At 47.6% G+C, this 24528-nt stretch overlaps 1 protein-coding gene across 1 annotated transcript in view; it reads left to right on the forward strand.

Annotated features, from left to right (window-relative positions):
• The window catches only part of LOC144820261 (dynein axonemal heavy chain 6-like), a 1187310-nt gene that overhangs the window by 917633 nt on the left and 245149 nt on the right, over positions 1-24528 (forward strand). The window contains exon 32 of the mRNA XM_078677850.1: positions 387-535. Coding sequence (XP_078533976.1) covers positions 387-535 — 149 coding nt within the window. The remainder of the gene's footprint in view (positions 1-386; positions 536-24528) is intronic.

Genomic DNA, 24528 nt, shown 5'->3' on the forward strand with positions numbered 1-24528 from the left:
AGGATGCACATGTGTTTTCATTGTGTAAATTAGACCTATTAAGGTTTTGTAAAATACCAACAAACATCAAGACCTATGAATGGCCATAACCCTGCCACTGGAAGCAGACTTACTTGTGGAATTTCCGTATGTGGAAATCACGTTTACATTAACCAAATGTTACCTTTCTTGATTCTGTGAATCAAGAATAGGGAAAGGTGGCAATAGTCATCCGTGCCACGTATCCACTACACCTTAACCATGTTCTACCTATGAAGAATATTCAGAAAACAATCTAGCCATTGCATGCTTTTCATTTGACTGTTTAAGATTTATATGCAAAGTCGATATTTTTTACATTGTGTGTGTATAGTAACAATGCAACATGTTTGTTTCACATACTGTAGGTGATTTTGTATTCAGAAGGGTTCGAATCCAGTAAGGTTCTTGCAAGAAAAATGACTCAAATGTATAAGCTGTGCAGCGAGCAGCTCTCACAGCAAGACCACTATGATTTTGGCATGAGGGCAGTCAAATCTGTTCTAGTAATGGCTGGGTAAGTGTGTGCTACAATTAGTTGTTACAGATGTTTTATGTACACTAAAAAGACTAATGCATTTATTTTCTTTAAAACAAAATAGTTTATTGACATTGAAAGCCAACAACAAAGGGTGTGCTGTGAACTGATGTGGCAACTCTCATTAAATTATGTTGACTCTTCTTAACCCTGTGCTTTATAACCTGGGTTTTAGAAATTGGGTTTCTGTTTGGCAGAGATATGCACACTGTCAAAGCAGGAACCACAATCCACGTCGGGGTAAGTCAGTGACACACTTCAAATTGACCAATGCTCATCCTCAGGTAGCTTAGCACAGAGCAGTCAGGCTTAACTTAAGATGCAATGTGTAAAGTATTTGTGCAACACCTCAGACAGTAACACTGTGAAAACACCACAACAAGACTCAACACCAATTTAGAAAAATACCTTATATTATTATGAATATATGAAGAGACCAAAACTAAAAAAATGCAATAAGTAGAAGTCAAGATTAAAATTTTTAAAGAATAAACTGTTCTGTGGTGCTTGAAAACAAATAGCACTAACCAGGGCAATCTGATGGCGCTTGACTGGGTCAAATCTAAAAGTACAGGTCGAACACGATGGAGCGCATGATGGATATACGGACCAGCTTGGCCCGCTGAATTGTACCTTGGATATGTTGAAGTCGAAGGTGTTGCTGGAAGTAAAGGGGGCAGCATGTTGTCGCCGATCACGCAGGTGAATGCGCTGCACCAGTTCCAAGCTGCGCATTGTTGAGGATGCGTTGAGAGTCAAGATGCGAACAACACCAAGGCAATGTGTTGTCATTGAACCGCTCTGCTGTAGAAGATGCGAGCAGCACGATGGAATGCGTCCGCAAAGAGATGTGCAAAGTCAGAGATGCGTCAGAAAGTCGAGATGATGTGTCAGACAGTCAGCGATGCGGAGTCCCCGGTCTGTGCAGCAGCGGTGATGCGTCAGCATTGAACGGAATGTGCCTGTTCCCATCGGTGCAATGTTGTTGATGTGTGGGTTTTTAAAGATGCAGCATTTTAGATTTACTTCCAAAGGCCCAGGACGGGATTGGCACCACTTGGCAGAGCAGGACTCTCAGCAGACAGAGTCCAGGTGTTATTTGCAGGTTGCAAAGAGAAGTCTTTGATATCCCTGATATTTCAGAAAGCAGGAGGCAAGCCAACAAGTCCTAGCAGATACACAGGTTCTGGGATTTAGAAATGCAAGTCCAGTCCTTCTCACTTTCAGGCAAAAGGGAATCAGGCAGCAGACGTACACAACAAAGCAATTCAGCAGAGTGGCAGTTCCTACAGAAGCACAGAAGTCTTTCTTCCTGGTAGAATGCTCTTAGTCCCAGAAGTGTTCTGAGTTGGTGGTGTCAGAGGGCCAGTACTCATATCCAGTTGGGCCCTTGAAGTGGGGAGACTTCAAAGCGATGCCTTTGAAGTGCACAAGTCTCTTTCATTTCTGCCCTGAGTTCAGACTAACTACAGAGGGGTATGCCGCCCTTTGTGAGGGGGTTCAGGACACAGCCCTTTCAGGTGTAGGTGTCAGCTCCTCCCCCCATCCTGCCAAGGATTACCCATCAGGATGCAGATGGCCACTCAGTTCCACCTACCCTTCCTTTGTGTGCGGTTGTCTAGAGAGAATGCACATAATTAGCTGTCATCCACCCCAAACGTGTATTCCAGAGACAGGCAGAAGGCACCAAATTGTTACAGTAAGAAACTGCCATGTTTCTAAAAGTGTCATTTTCAGAATTGCAATTTAAAATCCAACTTTACTATATCTTGTTGTAGGAGGTTGGCTTAGTATATGGTGCACACTTATTTAAGTGAAGCACCCTGGACTAATCCAGACAACCCTTATGATGATGTTAATGGTCTTAGACAACCACAGAAAGATCTCAAAGTGGTTGCCGTAGAGTGCAGCCTTCAGGCTTAGTCCAGAAGGAGTGTTAAGCAGCTTGTTTGACCAGAATTAATCATGTAGTGTAGGTTAAATGGAAAAAGAACCACACAGTGTAGTTATAAAAATAGTTGTATTTAATGCACACACTCACTAACACATTGGTATATCTCCTACCCAGAGATATCAACGCAATACACACAATATTTCAAAAGTAGAACAGGTAAGTAGCACAAATACACAGTGGTTTCCAAGTGGAAACCAAACCATATAGTAAGAAAGTGGAATGCGAACTGCAACGAAAGTCGAAGCTTGACCCAGAAGACTCAGAAGAGCTGGAGACACAAGGAATCATCCTAGGTATGTACCCAGAAACCCCACGGAGGCTGAGTGCAGAGTGGAAACACAGCCACATACTCAGTGCAAGTCAATTGGGAAGTCACGGTTGCAGTTTTGAAGAAGAAGGACCCTTCCCAGTGGACCCTGAAGAAACCCCATGGAAGATAAAAGGTTGGTGTGTCCCCCCCACCCATGGATACCCCAGGAACCAGGATACTTACACCAGGGAAGCCAGGTGCATAGATGCAAAGTGACGTCAGAAACCGGTGTAGACCTTAATGGGGGACTTCAGTGAAGATGCCATTGGCGAAAAAGTTGAAAGAGTCCGGTGGAATCTGAAGGATGAATTCTTGAAGAGAAATACCTGCAAGCAGATGGTACAGATTCTATGTCATTCAGGAGTGACCAGGAGGCATAGTAGACCAATGACAACTGGTGATGGAAGATGCAGTAGAGTTGATGGTGATATTGTCGCTGCAGCTGTGAAGACCAGGCAATGCTGTTTAAGACCAGGAGCCGTTCACGAGCTGTCCCACATCAGAAGTCAAGATCCAGGTGGTCAGTGACTGGCTGGATCCCCAACAAGCCTTGGCAGCAGCAACAGACGGGCAAAATGAAGAAGGCGCAGTGTTGGGACCAGCAAGGTTTAAGGGACTCACCGAATGCAGGAGAGTCAGAGCAGACCCCGCGCAGGTAGGGAGCCCACTGAAGCCAAAGAAGACCCTCAAGAGGACCCACTGGCCAAAGGCACAGTAGTCGCAAGAGAACGTCGAGCAGCTCACCAAGGATGCAGGCCCATGGAGAAGAGGATGCGGTGAGTACAAAGATCTTGATAGCAAGAGAGGCTGGAAGCTGGAGCTTCTTGTAGCTCAAAGATCTCTGGAGGACAGATTCAAAAAGCCTTGGCAATGGCAAGTCGACGGAGTGCACAGGGATTCTGTTTCAGAAGTTCTGAGGAGGGATACTGGGCTCAAACTCGGTGAGAAGACAGTGCAGTTCTCGATAGAGTTGTAGAACCACCACCTGTGTTGCTGAGCCTTTCAGAGTTCGTGGGTCCTCAGGAGTAGGAGACCGGTCAGCTTAGTTGCTGTGCCTGCAGTTGCAGGGGAGTGATTCCTTCACTCCAATGGAGATTACCTCAGGTTTCTTTGATGCCCACAGGCTTGGTGAAGAACCTGGATGAAGCACAGGTACAGACAACGCAGAAGACTAGCAGGACAACAAGACCAGGCGCAGCAGGAGTCTTCCTTGTTGCAGTCTTGGTTCCAGACGAAGTCCTAACAAAGTTCAAGGTGCCCTGATGGTTTAAGTGGAAGTGGTTTCTGATCTGAATCTTGTCCCATGAAGAACCTGGTGACCCACCCACAGGTAAGCTCTTGAGTACCATAAGGAAAGGGTTGGTACGATTCAGTGGTCCCTCCCAGAGGAGGGGCTGGACAGAGGGATACTCCCATGTCCTTTGTCCAATTTCTCACCAGAGCGGGAGCCAACAGCTTCCCAAATTGGTTTCCACTGGAGTATGCAAGGAGGGCACCAAATATGCCCTGCAACACAGTCTGGTGGTGCTGGCCAGCTCCCCCACCTCAGCCCAGTACACTAAGGACTGTCTGGGAGGTGGTCACATCTCCCTGTGACAGGAAACCTATTGTTCTACCTTCCCTTGCTTGAGCTTAGCTCAGGAGGGTAGAATTGTGTATGTGGTTAAGAGCAGCTCTAGCCTGCTGTTAAACCCTGAAAGGCTGGTACCGGGAATACATAGGGGCTACCTAGGGAAGCCCCCCAGTACATGGGATCCTACATCCAACACTGGAATCAGTGTTGAGGTAGAATTCCATCATGTTTGATACCAAACATGAATGGTTTCGGTGCAGCCAACATATAGTTAGGCATCTCGTAATTGACTTGATGTCCACTATATGTATAAAATGGCTGACCGCACTTCAAATCCTTGAGAATTGACTGCTGGGTTTGTAGGGAGTGTCCTACTCATGCAGGGCACCCTCACACTTATAACCTATCACCCTGCCTCAGAATTGAAAGGCCTACCTTAGGGGTGACTTATAGGTCTTAGGTGCAGTGATCTCAGATATAAGGAAACTTATACCTGTTGTGAGTAGTGTTAGCACCAGCTCACACAGGCTGCATAGGAAATCCAGTAGTGAAAGTTTGAGTGGTCTCTCATGGATGGCATAATGCATGCTGCAGCCCATGAGAGACCCCTGGTGTAACTATGCCCTGGGTTCCTTAGTAGCATATATTATGGACTTAGAAGTGTACACCGGTAGCCAGTTAGGAAGGTACAAACATACATAGCATAGTCCAATTTAGAGAGAGAGAGCACAGTGACTGATTAGGTGGATCCCAGTTGGAGTAGTCAGAAAACAGAATGATACCAGCAAACCGTGGGGGTAACCATAAAAACAGATCCCCCTTTCCTACAGTTGTGTTTTTAAATTATGATTCCAGAGACACCAAATGTAGGGGTCCTATCTCTTCCCAATTGGAAATTAAACGTATAAGATTTATTAAGGCAATCCCAATGTTATCCTATGGGAGGGATAGGCCTTGCAGTAGTGAAAAACGAATTCAAGAGTATCTCCCTACCAGGACATGAAAAAGTTAACAGTACATGTCCTACTTTTTAAATACACTGCCACTGCCCATGGGCTGCCCAGGGCCTACTTTAGGAGTGATCTGTATGTAAAAAAAAAGGACGGCGTGGGCCTAGGAAGTGGGTTAACTTTCCAGGTCGACATGGCAGTTTAAAACTTGTTTTAAACTGGCAGCCCTGAGATATGTTTAAAGGGCTTCTTAAGTGGGTTGCACAATCAGTACTGCAGGCCCACTAGTAGATTTTAATTTACGGGACCTGGGCACATCTAGTGCACTTTACTAGGGAATTATTGGTAAATTAAATATGCCAATTGTGGACAAGCCAGTGTTATCATGTTTTAATTATAGAGCACATGCATTTCTAGCACTGGTTATCAGCGATGAAGTTCTCAGATTCCTAAAGCCAATTAAAATGCAGTTAGCAACAGCAGAAAAACAGGAGACCTGAATGCAAAACGCCAGAGGAAACCATGCCAAGGATGCCAGGTCTAATGTGTGTCCCCCTTTGGTGGAAAAACCTGGAGAGACCATCAATCAGCATTGGTGTGATCTATTCCAGGATGATGTTCCACTGCAAAATCCGTTCCCTATAGGAACATGGACTACCTCAATAGTTTGGGATTCTCACCCCTCATTTTCATTAATCATCTGAGGGGTCTGTGGTTTGTTTGAACCTAGACAGGACTACCAAACAGGTATGGCCTTAGCTTCTTCAGCGGCCAAACCACAGCAAAAGCGTCCCTCAGTTGCAATCCATCTCGGTTCCCTGGGAAGTAACCTCCAACTGATGGTTAGATGTTGATCCAGGCCTTTTTCATATAGCCAGCCGTGAGATCATGGACCCTATGCCATACTCTGAAATATCTGGATGTACGATAAATTCTTGGGAAATGTCAGGGACATTGAGTACAGGTGCAGTGCACATAGCTTCCTTCAGGGTGTCAAAAGCTTTGTGGCACACCTCTGACCAGATCACCTGATGTGGCTGCTTCTTAGAAGTCAGCTCTGTCAAAGGGGCAACAGTGGTGCCATATCCTTTGATGAATTTGCTGTAATAACCAGCAAGGCCCAAAAAAGCTTTCTCTTCCATCTGGGTCTTGGGGGGTGTTAGAAATGGGATTTCTGGTTGGCTAACGCTTGTGCCAAAGCCAGACAGAAACCACCACTCTAGTCATGGCAAGGGAGTTACACGCTGAAGCTAACCCCTTCTCACCCACTTGGTAGGTTCGCACGAGCAGTCAGGCTTATCCCAGAGGCAATGTGTAAAGCGTTTGCGCAACACACTCACAGCAGCAACACACTAGGCACACCACAAAAGGAACTACACACAAGGTTATATGTAAGAATAGCATTTGTATTATCAAAAACACATTAGAATAGTAATCACACAATATACACTGTGCCAACTGGCACGAGGCAATATTTATAGGGGATTATATACACATGACAGGGCCAATTGGGCCACTGTCAGAACCATCACAAAGTAAAAATAGTAAATGTAGAAACTACCTGCAAACACTGTAGTCAGCATTATATCCTGCGACATAAATCATAGTATGCAATTAGCATCATATCAGGCGTAAAATACATTATGCGCCAACCTCATGAGCCTAAACATATTAGCCATAACCGCCTAATCATAAATCACATTAGGTGCATAAATCACAGTTGAAAATAACTTCACAAGCATAAAGTATGCCACAGTATGCAATTAATCTCATAATCATAAACCGCATTAGAGGCATAAATCAGGGTGCATAACTCTCATTTCCTGCGCACCCCATAAATTGTATTAGGGCCTGGCGCCCTATCAAACTAACACAGTCCCCCTGGCCAACTGGCCTTCTCAGAGGGCTCAAATGCCCTATGTCCATAATGTCAGGGCTTGGGCTGCCAATGCAGCGACATCAAAAGTGCGCAATTGCGCAGGCCTAAACGATGCAGTGCAGCTGTGATTAAAACTAGGCATGGGCACTCACTGTGCCATCTGGGTGGGCCCCCACTGCGACTCTCTAAAAGAAATGTTCAAAACATTGCAGTTGCCCGCTACTGCGCGCAACTGGGAAATAACCAAAGAGGCCCTGCTCTGGGGCTCTCTACACAAAAATGCGCCACGTTGCAGCTGCCCACTGTCAGGTGGGGCAGCTGTGATAATGTCCCAAAAAAGAGGCCCGGCAGGCCGGCACCACTGTGCCCTCTGGACCCCATGGGGCTCTAAAAACAAATATGCCCCATCGTTGGAGCGGCCCGCTCTCTGGCGGGACCGCTCAGGAACTAGAACTGGCACTGTGCCTCGATCGGCACAAACAATGGACAATGGAGAAGCCCCACTCACCAGGGCTGCAGGGAATTTCTCCTCTGGAGCTCTTCTCCTCTCTCTTCATGCCACACGGCGGCTGTAGGCGGCGTGCATCAGGAGAGCCTCCATGCCTCGGGGGCCCTCTCCTCACTCGTGGCCTCACTCTCCTCTCGCGCTCGGTGGCCTCACTGCCGGCTCACCCACAGGCGGGGTAGGCTTCCTCCTCTTCAGCAGGCTAGTCCGTTTCTGGACATAGGCTCTGCCTCAGGCCTGGCAGACGCGCCTGGCTTTCGGCGCTGAATCAGGCCGCGGCGGTGATATCCCAACAGTAGAACGTGCAGTGGGCTCTCGCTAAAACAAACAATGCAGGTGGGCACCCTCAAAGGGCACCATAAAAGTGGGGTGGGCTCCCGCTAGAAAATAAAAGCATAAACGGGGTGGGCTCCCGCTATTTTATTATTCAATAAGCGGGGTGGGATGCCGCTCGGTATGCAAAGCATGCAGAGTGGGCACCCGCTCCACGGCATCACTGGGAGGGGGGATCCCCACGTCGGAATACCCTCCAAACCAGTTGTAACTTCGGCGCCGCAAGGCCCACATGTTCTTCGCCTCCTAATTAAAATATAGCGCTCACGAGGTGCTAGATGCAGCAAAAGTCTTTAAGGTCCTGGAGGATTTAAAAGAAAATCGCTCACAGGGCGCAAGAGTCTTCCAGGGTGCGTGGGGCATGGCTGGAACGAGGGAGGCCAGCACACAGGGCCCTCCAGCAGGGAGGCAAGCCCCCCTGGTGGTTCCTCCTGGGCCCCAGCAGCAGCAAGCCCCCAAAGGTCGAGGAACAGCACACTAACATGGGATCACAGCCCCTACATTTATATCACACAGTCCATTGTCTGCAGTACAGGGTTTGGGGGAACCAGATGCAACTGCTTCAGGGGGGAATTGGAGAACTTTGTTTACAAGGCTCCTCTTCCCCTTTGTCAGGTGGGGGCTTGGTGATCAGACACACCACAGGGAGTGGAGCCAGCATTGTACAGGCTAGGCACAGACCTATTCAGGGTCAGGGGATTACTCCTCCCACTACTCCCAATGCAGATGTCCCATTCAGCCTAGTGTTGACTCACCCTGTCCCTCCTGGAGCCACACACATCTCCCAGCCCCTGTCACTCAAAAGCCAGACATGCAATTCACATCAGGCAGGCAGACACATAGCACACAGTAATGCCAACTTCTAAAAGTGGTTTTTGTAAAATAGTTATATTAGATCTGCGCACACCATTGCCCAGCATTTATTATGACTATTCCAAATATACTAAACTTGACCAGGCTGCTCCTCTCATATCAGGAATTACCACTGAAACACGTATGGGAGGGCAGCCCCAAGGTAGTGAGAAACCAAAAATGGTTGTTTGTCGCTACCAGGACATGTCACAGACTTAAGGTACATGTCCTATCTTTTACCTATAATGCACCCTGTCCATAGGGCTAGCTAGGGCCTACCCTAGGGGTAACTGCCATGCAGTATAAGGGGTGTCACAGACTTGGCACACACTTTAGGTGCCACATCACAGCGGCAGTGACACTGTGCGCACAAGCTCTGCAATGGCAGATGTCTGAGATAGGTTTGCAAGGCTACTTTGGTGGGTGACGGTATCAGCGCTGCAAGCCCACCAGTAGCATTTAATTTACCATCCCTGGGTATATGAGATACCACTTTACAAGGGACTGACAAGTAAATTAAATGGGTCAAGCAGGTGTAGACCAATCTTATCAAATGTAACACAGTGAGCGCACTCACTGTACACTTGACAGCAGTGCTAAAGTGCCCAGAGGCCTAAAACCACTAACACCATGTCAGAGAAAAGGCTAGGAGAAAGGCAAAAAGTTTAGGGATGACCCTGCAAAAAGAACCAAGTCCAACAGGGGCGTACCCAAGCCAGAATGATTTAAATCTTAGCCTGGAGGAGCTGCAATTTGCCACCTCGTACTTGGTGTCCCAAGTAGACCACTGAGCACTGCCCTATCCAGAACGTATTATTTATTTATTTATTTATTTTTTATTTGTTAGATTTATATTGTGCATGGCTGCCCCAGCGACGGGGCGTCCCAGCGCAGACCAACAACTCCCAGACAAGAAACTGCGGCAAACAGCATTAAACCGGAAAGAGCCAGGTCTTAATGGCCTTCCGGAACGCAAGATGGTTTTGAATTACTCTGATGGACCCAGGGAGAGAGTTCCACAGTTGCGCAGCCAGGCAGCGAAAGGAACGGCCACCAGCTCTGGCTCTCCAAACACGCGGGGTGCATGCCAGTGCTAAGGTGGCAGATCTTAAAGGATGGCGGGGTGCGTAGGACTGCAGCAGTCCCCTCAGACCTGCCGGTGCCTGCGGAGATAAGACCTTATGCGCCAAGCAAAGCGTCTTAAATTGAATACGCTTTGCTATCGGCAGCCAGTGAAGCCTCTTCAGGACATGGGAGACCGAGCAGGTGTATGGAAGGGCCAACAGCATGCGGGCAGCAGCGTTCTGTGCCCTCTGCAGACGCTTGACGCTGGCCTTGTTTGCACCTAGATATAGGCAGTTCCCGTAATCCAATCGTGACAAAATGGTCGCCTGGAGGATGAGTTGGCGGACTTTCGGGGGGAAAAACCCAACAGCGGTTTCAAGCCCCTCAGAACACCAAAACACGTTCCAGCCACAGCTTTAGATTGGGCATCGAATGTTAGTTCGTTGTCGAACCAGATGCCAAGATTTTTCACTGTCTCCTTAGGCAAAGGGGCCGGTTTCAGCTGGTCAGACCAGTAACTCTCAGACCACATCCCCGATCTTTCTCAAACAGCAGGATCTCAGACTTGCCAGCGTTCAACTGCAAGCAGTTTGCTGCCATCCAGTCTGCAATCACAGCAAGATCCTCCTTAAACTTCAGCAGCTACTGGCCTTGTTAGTCAGGCCTGCACTCTGCTGCGCCAAAGGACTTCCTGGAGGTGACACAGGCGGTCCTGTCAGCTAGAACTGAAGAACGCAATGCCATCTAGGCAGTCATTGACCAACCACTGGAAGGTGGCTGGTGCATCCTATAATCCGAAAAGCATGATCCAGAACTGGAAGTGCCCTACTGGAGACAAAAACGCAGACCTCTTTCTGTTGGATACATCTGCCTGTGGATTCCTCACCTTTTAAATTACCCTTTCACCATCATTCCACGTAAACATTTCCTTACCTCTCCCACGTCAACGAGGACATCACAATACATAACTCTGCTCTTGACTCCGTATGATGTCATCAAAGCCATAAGATGGCCTCGTCCGCGTGCTGACGTCAGTTCCCTTTTTTTCCATGCCATCGACAAGCAGTGGTTTTACCAGGTTGCAGTTTTCCTGAAACTGTTTTGTCGTGATGGCTGCTCAGAAGAAGCCTGGCTTTATACCCTGTAGGGAATGTGGGGGCCATGTGTTGGTTACAGACCCCCACAAAGACTGACTTTGGTTTTTGTCATCAGACCACAACGCCAGAGAATGTTCTTTGTGCCATCAGATGAATCTGAAGGCACTCAAGGAAGGGCAAGTAAAGTTGTTCATGGCTCGTGCGAGTAAAGAAAAGAGGGATCGAAAAAAGACCAGGTCGAGGTCTAAGTCACCCACTCCTCATTCCTTGAGGTCGTCTACATAACATAAGAAAAAGAGATGACATGGATCCATCACTCTTCATAGGAGAAGTTGTCGAAGTTGGTGTCTCCAGTTCAGCATCGCCATAAGAAGGACACCTTCCTTCACCGCAGGCGTCTCCTGTGTGCACTCTGAGGACCTCTCCGACGCCCAGAAGAGAGTCGCCTGCTCCTATGGACACTCCGATCCCGGATCCGATGTCACAGGCACTGCCCACGGAGCCTGTTCTATGACCCTGTTCTCTCTCAGGTCAGATGGTCCTGGATCCGTTTTCACCTTTCCTGGCTCCAGGTGCGGATATGTCACATTTCCTCAATGCGATGTAAGGCATGTTTGCCAGGGTGTCTAACCCATCAGGAGCACCAGTCGGCCCAGTGGGCCTGATTTCTTTTAACCCGAGTGTCCCACAGCATTATGCTCAGCTCCATTCATGCCATTTATGTCAGTGACTCCGTCTTGGCCACTCAACGTGGTTCTCAATGCCAATGCCTTCTCAGGTGGGAAGGATGGACTTTTATCCGGCGCTCTTGGGCTCCGTTCTGGTGCCTTCTCGGCTTCGATTGGTACCGTTGCCTGCTTCTGAGGGTCCTTTGTGGACGATGGCTCTGAGTTCTCTGGTGCCGTGTTTGGCTCCACCGACGCCGACCCCGGAAATTCGTTCGAGGAGAGAGGCTGAGAGACTCCTGGAAGAGGAGGAATTTCAGGAGCAGCAGGAACAGGCTGAAGAGGGGGAGGATTTAGATTCAATGGATGATTTTGCAGGTCTGCAAGAAGCCAGTGGGCTTGATACTTAACCAGAGTGGGAGCTTTCACTCCAAAAGCTCTTCCCTCTCAGGATGTGGCCTCATATCATTCGGTTATTAGAAAGGCTGCTGACCTTCGGAACTTAAAGTTACCAACAGCAGAGGTAAAATCAAATATTTTAACAGAGGTACTGTGTACCCCTTCTTCTGCAGTAGAGCCTTTGCTTCCTTTCAGCAAGGCCCTCACAGATCCTATTTTAGATGTATAGCAGAAGCCAATGTCTGCCCCTGCTGTTTCAAGGTCATTGGCAAAGAGCTCTAAGGTGGCACCTGGTGATCCGGCATTTTTATCATCACACCCCTCACCTTAGAGCCTTGTGGTGCAGGCTTCTTATTCATCAAAACAGTCTGTTGGTTCCTTTCATACAACCCCAGGGGACAGGGACTCCAAGAAGCTGGATCAATCAGCAAAGAAGGTTTTCTCGTTGGCCAGCATGGCCTTGAAATCCACCAATGCTAAATGTTTGAGGGGGTGTTACATACATGCTATTATGGATTCGGCCAAGGAAGTGATTCCTAAGTTGCCAGATGATTTTCAAGGTCATTTCGCTGAGTTACTATTGAACATGCAAACTGAAGCCCGTCAGGTTATCCAATGAGGCCTGGATAAAGCAAACTCTGTTGCAAGGGTGATGGGCTCTTTGGTAGTGACTAGGAGACATGCATGGTTGAAAGGGTCAGGATTCTCTCCGGACGACCAGGCAACGATTTTGGACCTTCCCTTCGACGGATCAATGTCTTTTGGAACCAAGTCTGACTCTGCCTTACAGAGGTTTAAGGATAGCAGGGCTACTGCTAGGTCCTTGGGTTTGCAATCGCAGCCCTAGGGGCTTTGGTTTCCGGAGGTTCCAGGGGTTTGGGACGACAGCTCCTTTTTTTTCCGACAGCAGCAGCAGCAGCAGCAACAGAACCCTCTGTACCATTCATACAGAGGGAAAGGAAGAGGTTGTCTATGAGGAGCCACTCGACAACAGATCCCCTCCTCCTCCTCCTCCTCCTTCTCCCCTGTCCCCACAACTGGTTCTGCAGGGAAGCAGCTCAAGATCCCCCATCTTGGAGCATGTGGGTCCTGTGGGAGGTCGGGTGTCCCATTTTCTACAAAATTGGACATTTGTTACATAGGATCTTTGGGTTTTGAATCTTGTAGAAAATGGGTATGCCCTTCCTTTCTAGGAGTTTCCCCCTCCTACCCTCCTCGCTAAGACTGGTGTTCGGAGGACCATTTGTTGCCCATGCAGCAGGAAGTCCTGTCCTTATTGCAGAAAGGTGCAATAGAGGTGGTCCCAGAGTAGGAAAGGGGTCAGAGATGCTACTCCCGGTATTTTTTGATTCCCAAAAAGGACGGACGGTTGAGACAGATTCTGGACCTCAGGATCTTGAACTTTTACCTCAAACAGGAGAAGTTCAAGATGTTGACCCTAGCTCAGGTTCTTCTGGCACTGTGGCAGGAAGACTTGATGTGTCCATCAATTTACAGTATGTGGATTTTGTCATCCCCATCTGTAAGTGGCATCAGAAGTTTCTACGTTTTATGGTAGGGTCTTCGCACTACCAGTTTGTGGTCCTTCCATTCTGTCTTACTTCCGCACCACTGGTCTTCACAAAGGTGATGGTAGTGGTAGCAGCACATATCAGAAGGTCAGGGCTTCCAGCATTCCCCTATATGGACGACTGGCTGCTCAAAGCTAAGTCACCAGAGATAGTGCTTCGTTATCTGCAGGTGACAGCTTGGCTATTGTTCGACTTGGGTTTTTTGATAAATGTACCCAAATCTCACCTGGTGCCCTCTCAGCGCAACCTGTTCATAAGGGCAGTACTGGACACTACTCTGAGTCGTGCTTTCCCACCACCTCAGAGAATTTTAGACATTCAAGATATGACCCCAATGTTCCAGAATGGGGTGGCTGTTCCAGTCCTGAAGATCTTACTCCTGCTCGGTCTGTTCGCTTCCTGCATACTGTTGGTCAACCATGCACGCTGGCACATGAGGGCACTCCAGTGGTGCCTCCACAGGCAGTAGTTTAAACACAACGGAGATCTCAGGGTTTGGTCAGAATCTCCAGGGACACTGCAGTGAATCTGTTATGGTGGAGTGTTCCAGGCAACCTGTCTCCTGGGAAGCCATTTCAACCTCCTTCTCTTGTGGCCACAGTGATAACGGATGCCTCCTCTCTAGGGTGGGGTGCCCATTTGGGGTATGTAAAGATCAAATGTCTTTGGTCTCCAGACAAGAGACTGTTTCACATCAGTCTTCTAGACTAGCAGGCGATACGTGTGGCTCTCAAGGCCCTTCTCCCTCCCTTCGCAGTCAGTCAGTTATAGTCCTGACGGACAACACCACCGTGATGTGGTACATAAACAAGCAGTGAGGAGTAGGGTCATATTGTCTCTGCAGGGAGGCTCTGCATCTCTGGTTCTGGACCATCAGATTTGTGTGGTTGCAAATCAGCTGGCCAGAGTGTCGAATGTGCCTGCGGACAGTCTCAGTCGGCGATTCTCAGCCGATCACGAGTGGCGGCTTCATCCGGAGCTGGTCCATCACATCTTCAGGATGTGGGAGTTTCCTCGGTTGGACCTATTTGCCACACACAAGAGCACGCACTGTCCCTCGTTCTCAGTCTCCAGTATCCGATGCAGGGAGCATTGGGGGATGCATTTCAGTTGGATTTAGGCTCAGAGCTCCTTTATGCGTTTCCCCCATACCCTTGATCCGTCGGGTTCTGAGGAAGATTTGCCAAGACCGGGCCCAATTTATATTAATCGCCCCGTATTGACCAAGAAGGGTGGGGTACACAGACCATCTTTATCTCACCCTCCGCTCCGTCTCCCTCTTAGGGCAGACCTCCTCTTGCAGTCGTAGGGGCAGGTTCTACACCCCCACCTTCAGCCTGCACCTTCATGCCTGAAGATTGAACAGGGCAACTTGAATTCTTTCTCTCTCCTACCGGAGGTGGTGGATGTTATTTTATCGGCCAGAAGACACTCCACCAAATCTGTTTATTCCTGTAGATGGGCCAGATTTGTGAAGAGATGTGGAGAGTTGGATTGATCTTTTGAAGGCCCATTTATCTGACGTTCTTAGCTTTTCAAGTTTCTTGGCCCACAAGGTTGTGCTGTGGGTTATTTGTTGGCTTTATCAGCTTTCCATTGTTTACCAGATTTGCCTTTGTTGTTCAAGTCTCCATTTTTATGAGGTTTATGAAGGGCCTCACTAATAGATTTCCTACCACTCCCTTCATTATGCCTCAGTAGGACTTAAATGTAGTTCTTACATTCCTGATTGGGTCTCCTTTTGAGCCTCTTCATAGTTGTCCTCTAAGACTACTTACTTTCAAGACAGCTTTTCTGATTGCTGTTACCTCTGCCGGAGGGTAAGTGATCTTCAGGCTCTTAGTTCTAAACCTTGTTTTATAACCATTCCTGCAGATTAGATAGTTCTCTGACCCAGAGCTGCTTTCCTGTCTAAGGTGGTTGCTCCTTTCCATTTAGGGCAGTCGATCACCTTACCTACTTTTTATCCTCCTCCTTGCCCTTCCAAGGAGGAGTAGATACTTCACCGCCTGGACCCTAAAAGGGCGGTCAGCTTCCAGAAGCAGGGATTTTATACTGGGTGACCAGCTGTTCATTGGTTATCTGGGAAGAATGAGGGGCAAGGCTGTCCACAAGCTAACACTTTCCAGGTGGATCATCTTGTGCATCAATATCTGCTACAGCTTGGCCAAGAAGGAGCCGCTGAAGGTATTAGAGTTTATTCTACTAGAGCTAAGTCTTCTTCTGCTTTGGCTAGAGGTGGGACTTGATACGACTCACATGAAGGACCCTTAAAGGATTCCTAGGAGCCTTGAGGTCCACCAACTAGGTGACCTCACTCTTGCTCTCCTTCACCTCATAAGGCAGCAGTTTTACAAGGCCTGGGCTCCACTGGTTCCATCACCCGCACTTTTTGGCCAGGCTGAAAGTCAGCCAGAGTGGTATAACAGCTTTTCATGTCCTACTGTCTGGCTTCAAGATTCTCCTGTGCGAGTTTCCAGAAGCAACTGGATTGGTTGCGGAACCTCAGCATATAGCTAACTACATCCTGGGATGGCTTCTTGGGAGTTTGCTCCCAGTCCTTCTTGACCAAACTGAGAGGCCCTTTTACAGGGTGCCTGTACATAAGTTCAAAGGGGCTGAAGACAATCCCCTTCTGCAGACTGTCCCTGTAGACAAACAAAAGAAATGGCAGGAAGACATCTCACTTGCATCTCATGGGTTCTTGTTGACCCATAATCATGTGTTTTAGGGTTCCGTTCAACCTTATACCCAACCCTTTGGTTTGGGGGTGGTAAGGAGTGGAGGACTTGTAGGTTAGCCCACACTCCTTCCAAATAACCTTCATGTACAAGGACATGATGTTGGTATCACGGTCAAATAACCCCTCCTCGGGGAAGCCCACGTGGTTAAGATTCCTAAAGTGCCCTGGCCACGGCGGGTGCAGTCACAGTCCTTGGAGGGATAGCTTCCTAGTACCGGGTGGCATGGTCCATCAAGACCAGAATGAAGCTATTTCCCATGGCTGTTTTGGGGTCCAGAGGCCTGACCATGTCAATGCCCACTCTCTCAAAAGGGGTGCTAATGACAGGAACAGGTTGCAGTAGGGCCTTTCGCTACTCCTCTAACTTGCCATTCCCTTGGCAGGTAGGACAGGACCTACAGAACACATCTGAGGCCTTCCTCAATTGAGGCCAATAAAAGTGAGTGACAAACCTGTCAAAGGTTTTGTTTAGCCCCAAATGACCTATCAGCGGCACACCACGATCCAGCCCCACTAGGAAGGCCCTTAAGTTTTGAGGTACTACCAACACACATTTTGTACCTGGCTCAGGACCTTTTTCTCACTATACAGGAGACCATTCTCCCAGTCCCAGTAAATCAAGTGTTTGTGAGAGGCATCACCAGCTGCCTGGGTCTCAGCTTGCTGCTGAAGACCCACAAGAGTAGGGTACTTCTTCTGTGCCATGCAGAGCTCCTCCCTGGTGGGGGCACCTTCCTGCTGCCAGTTAGATGTCCCAGGCATGTTCCCCAGTACAGCCAGTTTCGGGACATCTCCCTCAGGTCAACCTCCTCAAAGAGTGTGGGAGTTTCATGAGCGAGTTCCCCGCACCACTTACACTTACCCTTCCTTTTTTTGGCAGACACCTGGGCAATTCTTCCTGGCTCCATGCCCTCTTGACAATCCTCGCTGGCTGCCATGGACCGTGTGGTTAGGCACACCCACTCATGCAAACCCAACATCTCCAAGCTCTACCTCCTTCCAGACAGTATGCTTCAGGTCATTGCCAAGCAGACAATTGACAGGCTTGGATGGATTCACAGCTACCCTCAAGGAACCTGAGATACCCCCCAATTCAAATGGAAGCAGATCCACGTGGTGGTGGCTCTCCCGATTGTCAGCTACAGCAACTTGGTGGAACACATTAGGGATTACCTGCTATGAAGACGGCAGATTTCACCAGATAGTAGTTATTCTGGCATCTGTGTCTCTCTGCCCATTAATGGTGACCCACTGCCTGAACTTCATAGTTTTCTCTAGGCATGTGGGTTCTCTGTACCATTGCTCCATCACCCAGAGACATTAGGGCCGTGGTTCCCAAACTGTGCGCCGCGGCACCCCGGTGTGCCATAATGAGGAGCCAGGGGCGCCGCGACCACAGTGGGGAAATGGTCGGACTAAGAAGGTAAATAGACTTAGCGTTTAAAATGCAGGAAGTCAATTGTCCAGGTCGGACCTCCGGTTACGGCAGCCGCAGAGCAGGCGTTAGACGGCCGCTCTATTTCCCCTCACAGGCTCCTGTTGGCTTTTCTCTTTCTTAGTTGAAACTGATATATCTTGCGACCACTTTAAGGGAGTCTGGTTACTGGGAGAAAACCGAGTGTTTCCGAGGATGAGAGGATGGGAACTGTAAGGCATCAGAGTGTCAGAGTGAAATGTAGACAGGGAGATATACTAACAGAGAGGACGAGAACACGAGCATGGGAGGGAAAGACAGAAAAACAAAAGAGCACAGTGGAGTGAGAAAGAAATTAGATCGATAGATTGGCCACCATCAGATAGATGCCTGGTGCTAAACAAATGCAAGGAAGGGAAGATGAATAGAAATATGGAAGGGTGAATGGATGGGTGCACAGTCGGACTGAGAGAGGCATAAGAGAACACAAATTAGGCGGAGGGAGGTGATGGTAGGGTAAGAACAGAAATGGATAAGGAGAACACAAAATCTACAAGTGGTAGTGAGTCAAAATGAAAAAGGAATAAGGAAAACAGAGAGGCTTCATAGCTGAAAGAACAAGGTGACATTTGGCAAAAGAAAGAAGTAGAGAAGTACGAGGGTGTGAGCAAGAGCCAGAGGATGGAACGGAGCAGTTGAAAATGAAGGCAGGGAAAGAGAGATAAAGATAAGAGCGAGCAAGAGACATAAAAAGCAGAAGAATAAACAGATGAACGGGAGAAAAGACAGAAGAGCAAGGAAGGAGCAGCGAAAGAAAGAGCAATGCAAAATGGAGAAAGGAGACCGAAGAAAAGAGACGAAAGAGACATTGAGAGCCAAGAACTGCCAATTCCAATAGGCATAGCTTATGACTGAAATGCCTCTTCAGTCACTGATGCATTTAGAGACTTAATAAGTCAACCTACACACACTGTGTCACTCATCTCTGCACTCGTATTCATCCACCCACTGACCCACTCATGTATTCATCCATGTACCCACCTGCAATAAACAGACACACAAACATAAGCACTTGGAACATAAACTAAAATAATTAAAGTGTAAAAAGAACATGCCACCATATAAATCTGTAAGGTATTCAATTACTGTTCAAAAGTTACATTAAACATAGCAGCATAGCTGTCTTCACAATCGGACTGAGAGAAAATAGGCACAGGAACCAAAATATATACGACCCCCTTTAGCCAATCTGATTGCTAAAAAGCGTGCCCATATTAGCAAATTATGGGAGTTTTGAAGGTGTAAAGACACACTATGTAGGTGTTTTGCACTATACACAAGTCTTCCAACCTAGATTGTCATTGGTGGAAAACTGGCACCTAAACTATTGCATGTAAGTAAGAAGTGACACCAAAAACCATGGGGTACTAATCTGTGATGATGCTTACACTGACAGTTTGACATAGCAATCAAGCTTTTGTTAGTCATTAGTCTGTCCTACTTGCTAATTATCTTATATTATCTGATACCTCCGGGTCTAGCCAGCGCTATATAAAACTTTTCAAATAAATAAATAAAATAAATCAAAGTTGGAAAAACAAGCGCACCCATCTCACTAGGATTTTGAAGGTAAATTTCGGACTCTGTTGTTTTACCTGTTCATTGAAAAGATTTTATTATACAGAAGTTTTAAGTATTGTCAGGTTGAAAAAAGTTGCATGGAAACATATTTGGGTATTAATCTTGTACGTTTCACACGAGTTTTTATTAAACAACTGTTATCTTATTTTGTTACAAATATGATTATTATATCTTCATTGCATCCCAATTAATTTAAGGAAGACAACAGGAAGCACTCCCGAGGCCGGGCTTACATCCTCCCCCAGCCGCCCACCGGTAAAAGAAAATGGTGGGGAGCCACGGGCAGCTGCCAATTAGGTCAAGGGAGCCACGGGTCAAAAAAGTTTGGGAACCACTGCATTAGGGTAACCTCAACTCTGTCCCCATTACTAGCTGTCCCAAATTCCTCCTGAAGCATTACACTAGCCTGCCCCAGTGACTGCCCACTAGTGGGGGTCTGTGCTCACTTGGGACACTTGGCATCCCCCGTGTAGGGTTCTTCTTGTTGACACTCGTAACACTTGAAGGGTGCCTTCACTACACACTTACTGTCAGGGAACAATGTATTTTTCTTCTCAGTAAGGGGATAGGAGTCCTGACTCAAAGCAGCCCCCTTATACTTTTGGCGAAGAGCCTGCCCACCCTTGTGGTGACCCCCCCCCCAGATACCTTCTTGTGGACCCTGGTGCTAACCTAGTGGTCCGCCTCCTTAGCAAGCTCCCTGGGGTCAGAAACCTTACTGTCAATCAAGTGCTGGTGCAGATCTGTAAAACCAAGACTAAACATGTGCTTTTCTGTGATCAAGTTACACAGCCCCTGACAATCCCTTATATCACTGCCCTTCACCGAACCATTCAGTACCTTGCAAAAATAATCAACACAATCCACAGAGGTCTGTGGGGACAGTTTCTGGCTGTCCCTGGTCTTCTGCCTGTACTTCTCTGGGGTCAAACCATATTTTATGATCAGGTCTTCCTTCATAGAGGGATACCTCCTCCTGTCACTCCCATCTAGGGCCAGTAGGGTATTCCTTCCCTCAGTAGGAATATGCTTTTACAGATTAGCCCTAAAATACTCCATAGGGATCTTGTGCACAATGAAAGAAATCTCATAAACCTCAAACCATTTATATAAGTCATCTCCCACTCCATAGGCAGGCACCACACCCTTGGATATGTGTACCCTCTTTTTTGAGGACACTGAAGAAATATTACCATCATCTTGGCTGGGTACAGCCCTCCTGGCCTTCAGGTCCAACTCTTTTAAGCTCAGCTCCTGGGCCAACATTATCTTCTTCCCTCTGTGGCCAGTCTTTTCTTTTCCAAAACGTTTTCTTTCTCCAATTTGAGTTTAGCCTGCTGCAATTTAAATTTTCTGCCCTATCTTCTGTCCTCCAGCTCCTCTGTGATGATACACTGCTACCTGCCCTGGTGGGTACCACTGCTCCTGGCAGGATATGGGCCCCTTGGCCCACAGGCAGTCTCAGATTCTTCGGGTGAATCCTGGTCCAGCTCCTCATCATCCAGTTCCTCATCCTCCTCTGGGGTTACAGGTGGTGCATCACAAGCTACTGCCCAGGCCCTCACCGCCTTTTGCAGCTCCACCTTCCTTGCGCAGCCGTTTGTGGAAAGCTCAGTCCACTTGTAGAAATCCTTGAGTTGGGCCACAGTATAACTCTCACGTTTAGCCATCTCATAATCCATTTTTGCAGGTGCAGCTGTTGCTCCTCCAGACAGAGATATGATTTAGGAAAAAACTAAAAATGCCAATCAGGGAAAATTGAAAACGTTTGTATTGATCTTTGAAATGGATAGCAGTGTACACAATTACGGTATGGCATTGCACAAATACAAGTCATATCCTCGCTGATCATCAATGTTAGATATTGGGTTTCTGGTTGGCAGCGTGGCACCTTGTTCAAGCAGGAACCACAATCCAAGTCAGTGTAAGTCAGTAACACACTTTAAAGTAACCTGTGCTCACCCTCTAGTAGCTTAGCACAAAGCAGTCCGGCTTAACTTAAGAATCAATGTGTAAAGTGTTTGTGCAACACTTCAAACGTAACACAGTGAAAAACCACAGAAAGACTCCACACCAGCTTATGCAAATAGCTTATAATGTTATGAATAAAACAAGAACAAAATTTAAAAAATCCAATAAGTAGAAGCCAAGATATGAACTTTTTCCGAATAAACTGTTCTGTAATGCTTGAAAACCAATCAATCAATCAATCCCTGCATTTAGAAAGCACGCTACATACCCGTGAGGGTCTCAAGGCGCTGGAAAACAAAGAGTGTATTCCGAGACTATCTGGTCGCACTTGACTGGGTCAAATCCTAAAGTTCAGGCCGACTACAAAGAAGCACGGGTCGGATACAGAGACCCGCCTTACACCGCTGAACGATACCTTCAATGCGTTGATATTTGGGGTGATTCAATGGGGCAAATGAGGCGATGCCTCGTCATTAATCCCTCAGATGAAGGCGATGCATCTGTTGCCAGCTGTGTACTGTCGGGTATGTGTCGAAAGTCAAAATGCGAAGAACAATGGGGTGATGCGTCGTACTTAAATTTCTGGGCTATAGGCGATGCGAGCTGCATGAAGTAGTGTATCGGCGTCGAGCCGCTGAAATGTGTCAGAAACTAGTGACAGCAATGCGGAGTCTGTGGTCCATGCAGCTGCATCTTTGTCGAGGGGAATGCAACAGTTCCGACCAGCGCAATACCGTCGATGTGTGGGTTTTTAAAGATGCAGCAATTTAAACTCACTTTGAAGGGCACACTCTGTGAGGAGGTTGACCTGAGGGCGAAGTCCCGAAACTGGCTGAACTGGGGAACGTGCCTGGGACATCTAACTGGCAGCAGGAAGGTGCCCCCACCAGGGAGGACAGGATTGGCATCACTTGATAGAGCAGGACTCATAGCAAACAGAGTCCAGAGGCTGGTTGCAGGTTGCAGAGAGAATCCTTTGACATCCCTGAGACTTCAGAAAACAGGAAGCAAGCCAACTAGCCTTTGGAAATACTTAGGTTCTGGGATGTAGTGATGCAGGCCCAGTCCTTCTCCCAGGCAAGAGAGAAGCAGGCAGCAGACTAACACAACAAAGCAGTTCAGAAGAGTGGCAGTCCCTTTCAGCAGCAAGGAAGTCCTTCTTCCTTGCAGACTGTCCTCAGTGCCAGAAGTGTTTTGAGTTGGTGTTGTTAGAGGTCCAGTACTTATACCTAGTTGGGCCTTTGCAGTAGTGAGACTTCAAAGAGATGCCTTTTAAGTGCCCAAGTCCTTTTCTTTCCTGCTCTGATACCAGACTTACTACAGGGGGGTATGCCACCCTTTGTGTGGGGTCAGGACACAGCCCTTTTAGGTGTAAGTGTTGGCCCCTCCCCCGTCCTCCCCAGTAAGACCCATAAGGATGCAGATGGTCATTTAGTCCCACCTTCCCTTTCTTTGTATGTGGCTGTCTAGAGGCTGTCTAGCGGGAATGCAGAAAGCCAGCTGCCACCCACCCAGATGTTTATTCCATAGACTGGTAGAAGGCTCCGAATAGTTACAGTAAAAAACTGCCAACTTTCTAAAGAGGAGTTTCATCTGTTCCCAATTGGAAATTACACTTATAAAATAAGGCAATTCCAATATTATCCTATGGGAGAGATAGGCCTGACAGCAGTGAAAAACGAATTTAGAGTATTTCATTGCCTGGACATGTAAAACATTTTAAAAAATCCTACATTTTGAATACATTGCACACTGCCTATGGGCTGCCCAGGGCCTTAGGGGTGAACTATATATAATAAAAAGGAAGTTTTGTGCCTCACAAGCAGGTTAACTTGCCAGGTCAACATGTAAGTTCAAAACTGCAGTGGCAGGCCAGAGACATGTTTAAAGAGAAGTGGAGAAGTGTGGCTCACTGGTTAGAGCAGGTAGACCCTGAAGCAGAGGTCAGACCCGGGACCAGGGTTCAATTCCCGACGCGGCAGGGTCTTGAGCTCAAATGTCCATGGACTCGATAATTCTCGCTTCGGTGCCTGACCTAATCATGGGTTCATACTCTGCAACTCTGGGCATTAAGCTTGCTTAATCTCCACAACGGCCCCCCTGCGGCGGGATGCCTGGCTTTCACCTTGGGGATGCCCTGTAGGGGCTATCTCACAGGGAAAAGCCAGGACGGGTTCCCAAGGCAAGCGCGGAGATACCCCTTCGGGGGTTGATTCAGGCGCTATATAAGAAACATAATAATAATAATAATAATAATAAAGAGCTACTAAAGGGGGTGGAGCAATCACTGCTTAAGGACCTCTAGTAGCATTTAATTTACAGGTGCTGGGGACATGTAGTGCACTTTACTATAGACGTATAAGTAAATTAAATATGCCAATTGTGGATAAGCCAATGGTACCATGTTACCATGTTTTAATTATAGTGCACATGCACTTTAGCACTGATTAGCATTGGTAAAGTGGCAAGATTCTTAAAGCCAGCAAAAATGAAGTCAACAACAACAGTAAAAACAGGAGGTATGAAGGCAAAAAGTCAGTTAAAACCAGGCCAAGGATGCCTGGTCTAACACTGGGCAAACACATGGAGAAAATGGACTGAGTGCTGAAACTTTTCAGAAGTCACCCCCATTCACAGATCTGGGTTGAATCCATCCTCATTCTTTAGCTCACTTCAACACCCCACTTCAGACCCAGCCATATGCAAATCAGTCTTGACCCTGTGCTTCATGGGAACAGTCCAGCCCGAACTGCCAAGCCAGGTCTTCCCTGGACCGGAAACAAGCATACTGCGACCGGTTTCGGGTAACACCCCTCATCAGCCAGGCTAGCTTGAATCCAGTGGCAAAGTTAGCAAGGGGCCTACGTCTGGGCATACCCTGCCAACTTAGGGCAAACAAAGCAAAAACAAGGAGACAATGGACGGAGTGCTAAAACTTTTCAGGCACTCACCCCAGTCACAAATCTGGGTTGAATCCATCATCATTTTTTAGCTCACTTCGTCACCCCAGGTCAGACCCAGCCATATGCACATCAGTCTTGAACCTGTAC

The sequence above is a fragment of the Lissotriton helveticus genome, chromosome 2_1, assembly GCF_964261635.1.
Source record: "Lissotriton helveticus chromosome 2_1, aLisHel1.1, whole genome shotgun sequence".
Lineage (NCBI taxonomy): Eukaryota > Metazoa > Chordata > Amphibia > Caudata > Salamandridae > Lissotriton > Lissotriton helveticus.